Source organism: Sinocyclocheilus rhinocerous, unplaced genomic scaffold (assembly GCF_001515625.1).
Source record: "Sinocyclocheilus rhinocerous isolate Xijiao unplaced genomic scaffold, SAMN03320098_v1.1 scaffold3161, whole genome shotgun sequence".
NCBI lineage: Eukaryota > Metazoa > Chordata > Actinopteri > Cypriniformes > Cyprinidae > Sinocyclocheilus > Sinocyclocheilus rhinocerous.
Genome location: NW_015649638.1, coordinates 255,977 through 259,980, shown reverse-complemented (window position 1 = coordinate 259,980; position 4,004 = coordinate 255,977). Strand labels below are relative to the sequence as shown.

The 4,004-nt window shown below is 41.2% G+C and overlaps 1 protein-coding gene across 1 annotated transcript in view; it reads right to left on the bottom strand.

Moving 5' to 3' along the window:
* LOC107710947 (FH2 domain-containing protein 1-like) overlaps positions 1-3,908 on the bottom strand; it is an 18,009-nt gene extending 14,101 nt beyond the window's left edge. Inside the window, exons 1-2 of the mRNA XM_016515841.1 lie at positions 3,709-3,908; positions 541-1,009 (exon numbers count right to left, since the gene is read on the bottom strand). Coding sequence (XP_016371327.1) covers positions 541-870 — 330 coding nt within the window. The 5' untranslated portion in view covers positions 871-1,009; positions 3,709-3,908. The remainder of the gene's footprint in view (positions 1-540; positions 1,010-3,708) is intronic.
* Between the last annotated feature and the right edge of the window lie 96 nt (positions 3,909-4,004).

Here is a 4,004-nt window from a genome sequence, read left to right as displayed (position 1 = left end):
GGCCAGAGGAGAACTGGCCCTCCGACTGAGCCTGGTTTCTCCCAAGGTTTTTTATCTCCATTCTGTCACCGATGGAGTTTTGGTTCCTTGCCGCTGTCGCCTCTGGCTTGCTTAGTTGGGGACACTTAATTTCCAGTGATATCGTCGACTTGATTGCACAGATACTATTTAAACTTAACTGAGCTGAATGACGACATCACTGAATTCAATGATGAACTGCCTTTAACTGAAAATTTAGTGTTTACTATCGTCATTTTGCATTATTGACACTATTTTCCTAATTAATGCTGTACAGTTGCTTTGACACAAATCTGTATTGTTAGAAGCGCTATATAAATAAAGGTGAGTTGACTTAACAAAAGGCTATAAAAGACTTTGTACACTAGACAAAAAAATCTAAAATACATTCAGGTGATACATTTTTAAATAAATCAGTTAGACACACCTCTAAATAAAACCGTTGTCTATTTACATTAAAAACAGTACAATCCAATAAAATATATTTTCATCCATGTGGTAGATAATGAAACTTGCTCTTACTTTGTCCACACTCGTCTCTTGAGGAGACCCGCAGCGCCGTAAACTGCGCCGGAAGCCGCTGGCCCGGTCTGGCCTGTCACCCTCTTTTTGCCCAAAGAGCTCATCCAGAGAGCTCAGGTCAATGGAGAGCTCACAGTCCTCATCCAGAGAGCCGCTCCACACGCTCTTACGGCCCTCCACACGCTCTTTGGGGATCCGCTCCCAGTTGAGGTTGCGAAGCCGGTGTTTGCGGCCAGAGTCGACTCGGGTCAGACCGCTGGCTGAGACGGGCGGAGGAGGAGGAGGAGGAGGAGGAGGGATTGAGAGTGGAGGGATGGGGATGGTGGCCATGAATTTCACTTCTTGTTCTTGGGTGTCAAAGTCTGTTCCATGAAAAGTCGAAGATTTCGTTTCCAGACAAATGATATACTACAGGTGAAAAGTCCACAAGAAAGACGCTGCCCACTCTCCTCACGGCTGTGATGTATATCTGCAGTGGGAAACAAGATAGATACACTGAAACAACAACTTTTATCTCAACTACTCTGTGTACCCACAAATACACATGAGCCAAATAATGTTCTTTTTAGCAACATCATATGACCCCTTTAACTCGTCGTTTTATTTAGGTCACGTCCCAAAACCATTCTAGATCTTCAGAAATCATTCTAATATGCTGATTTGCTGCTCAAGAAACATTTCTGATCTGCAATTCTGATTATCAACTGAACAAATGTGTCCGTAAAGGCATTCATACCGTTACAAAATAGTTCTATTTCAAATAATTGCTGCTCTTTTGAACATATTAATCAATGAATCTTGCAAAAAGTAGATAGATAGATAGATAGATAGATAGATAGGATACTCGGGCAGTTGCTAAGGTGTTGCTATGAAGTTGCTAGGGTGCCTGCTAGAGCGGTTGCTAGGGTACATGGGGTGGTTGGTAGGGTGTTGCAATGCGGTTGCTAGGACGTTGCTAGTGTACCTGGGGTGGTTGCTAGGGTGTTGATATGCGGTTGCTAGGGTACCCGGGGTGGTTGCTAAGGTGTTGCTATGGGGTTATTAGTTCAGTTATTAGAAGAAAAAAAAATCTATCTTTAACATTGATTGATTCCTCTCAAAACATAAAGTCATAATTTTCTAAACTTTTGACTGGTGTTGTATACATATATGGCATACATTTTAACCTAAAAATAACTACCCAGAAATAATTTGGTTTAATGCAAAAAGTCAAAACAAATCCAAAAGCAAAATTTCCTGTTTAACAAGAGCCCAGCTGATCACAACTCCTATAGCATGGCCAGATTACATCATGCAGTTCATCCTCACTTGCGTGCCTTAAGCACATGAGCACCGATCAACAAACAATGAGGCCGTCTACAGCAATGGGGCAACCCAAAGTGAGCCTATGGGGTCAGGCACCTGGCAGCCCTTGTCGCCCAATTAACACGAGGGTGTCTGTAATGAGTGTGTGCTTCCCCTCTGTGCTTGTGCTGCTGCCAGGGAAGAGTTTAACCTGAGGTTACACTTTCAAAAGGGTCCAAGGTGTTGAGATTTCCCAGCACGTGAAGCACTCAAGCCCTGTGTGCTTCCTTCCTCCTCGGAGGAACTCCTGCCACATGTGCTGTGTGCTCTGAGCATCTACACACCCTATGTGATGTTCCTTCCTCCAGTCCAGTTAATCAACGCGAATGAGGCCACAGGACAATGACAGAAAAAGGGAAAAAGTGAAGCTGACACAGATTCTGTATTACTGGCAGAGCAAACAAGAGGCTGTGCTGCCAAAAACATGAGCATGCCGTAACTGGAATCCATGTGAACGTGCACTTAGTTACAAATACTACAGTCCGCACCGTTTCCCACTTTTTAGAATAATAATCAAAATGAAAGAATGGGAATCAAAGTATAGGAATTGTGCGCCGACATTAAAACTCTTCTCACACTGTTCCTTCCCTCAACCATCAATGAGGTGCATCTCGGGATGCTTTAAACAGGAGCCCAGGTGAAAACAAAGTGCACTTCCATAAGGTACATAAAGTGCTCTACTTTCACACACACCAATTTTGTACTTAATATACTTAAAAATATATATTCTTTAGTACTTCTTAAGATAAACTTCGAAGTGTACTCAACTGTGCTATTTTGGGACATCGTGAATATGAACTAAATACTTTTAACACTCTATCTCTGTATTTCACAAATGCATTTAGTTGCCACTTGTAGTAAACCTGATTGTACTAGTGTATGAAAGATGGGTTTGAGTGTACTACAGTTTGAGATAGCATGTTAAAAAGCACATTTTAGTACTAAATCATATTTTTAGTATATTAGGTACAAAATTAGAGTGAAAATAGAGCACTTTAAGTGCATTATGGAAGTGCACTTTTTTCACCTGGGAGTTCACATGCATATTTAAAAAATAAAATAAAATTATGATATTTGATTGATAATGTAGTCGGCAGATGTTTATTAAAGAACCTGCACAAGCAAACTTATCAATGCACATCACCTTAAAAAGTCCCACTACTGGCACATATGTATCGGTCTATCAGAAACAGAAATAGAATGGAATTGACAGATAGAATAGAGTGATGCAGTTAAAAACACGAGTTTGTTTCGTGGCTACAGACACTATAGAAACCTGACTGCAGACTGAACTCGTTACTTCTTTTCAATACCACCTGAGCGCGCTCTATCAACCTTCGTTACACTAAACATTTGGGGGAAAACACAGATGATAATAAAAACGACAAGTCAAAATAATGCATCACACTTTCTTCACAGACAGTTGAGTTTAATACTCAACCGATTAAAGCTGTTTGAGTAACTATGAACGTCTTGGAAAGTTGTCTCTGCAGTCAGCGTCTTCGTCGAACGAACAATAACGTTATTTGCTTATTAAACGCTGTTATTTTGAAATATCCTAGAAATAAAAAAAAAACAACTCCAGGAGGAATGAGTGGAAAAGAAACGCTTATTTCCCGAACATAGGATGAATGTGCAATTAGTGTCGACGTGCCTTAAATAAATAACTGTGCGATTAAAAATGGCAAAGACACTAGATCCAACGGGAAATACAGTTTGATAATGGCAGTAAAAATGCAAACTCAATGCGAAATTCAATTCAGAGAGGTCAGTTTGGTGTGCGGTGCAGCGGGAAGAGAGAAGCACAAATTAAACAGTACTTACGTTTTACTTCGTATCATTACGCATGTAATCCGATTTAGAACTACATAAAAAAGCTGTAAAAGAATTCCCCGTCCACTGTGAGAAATTTTCACGCGTGGCTATAAGCATAAAACATTGGCAAACACACACTGAACGCCGGGGCGTCCCATTAATACACTCAGTCCACCGAAAACTCCCAAACTTTTGGTGCGCTCCCTACGCAACGCTATCCCTCATGCGCATGCGCAGAAGCTGATGCGCTCATTGGGCTTCCCCCGCGGGAATTTACCAATCCTACTACGGGAAAGGATTATCTC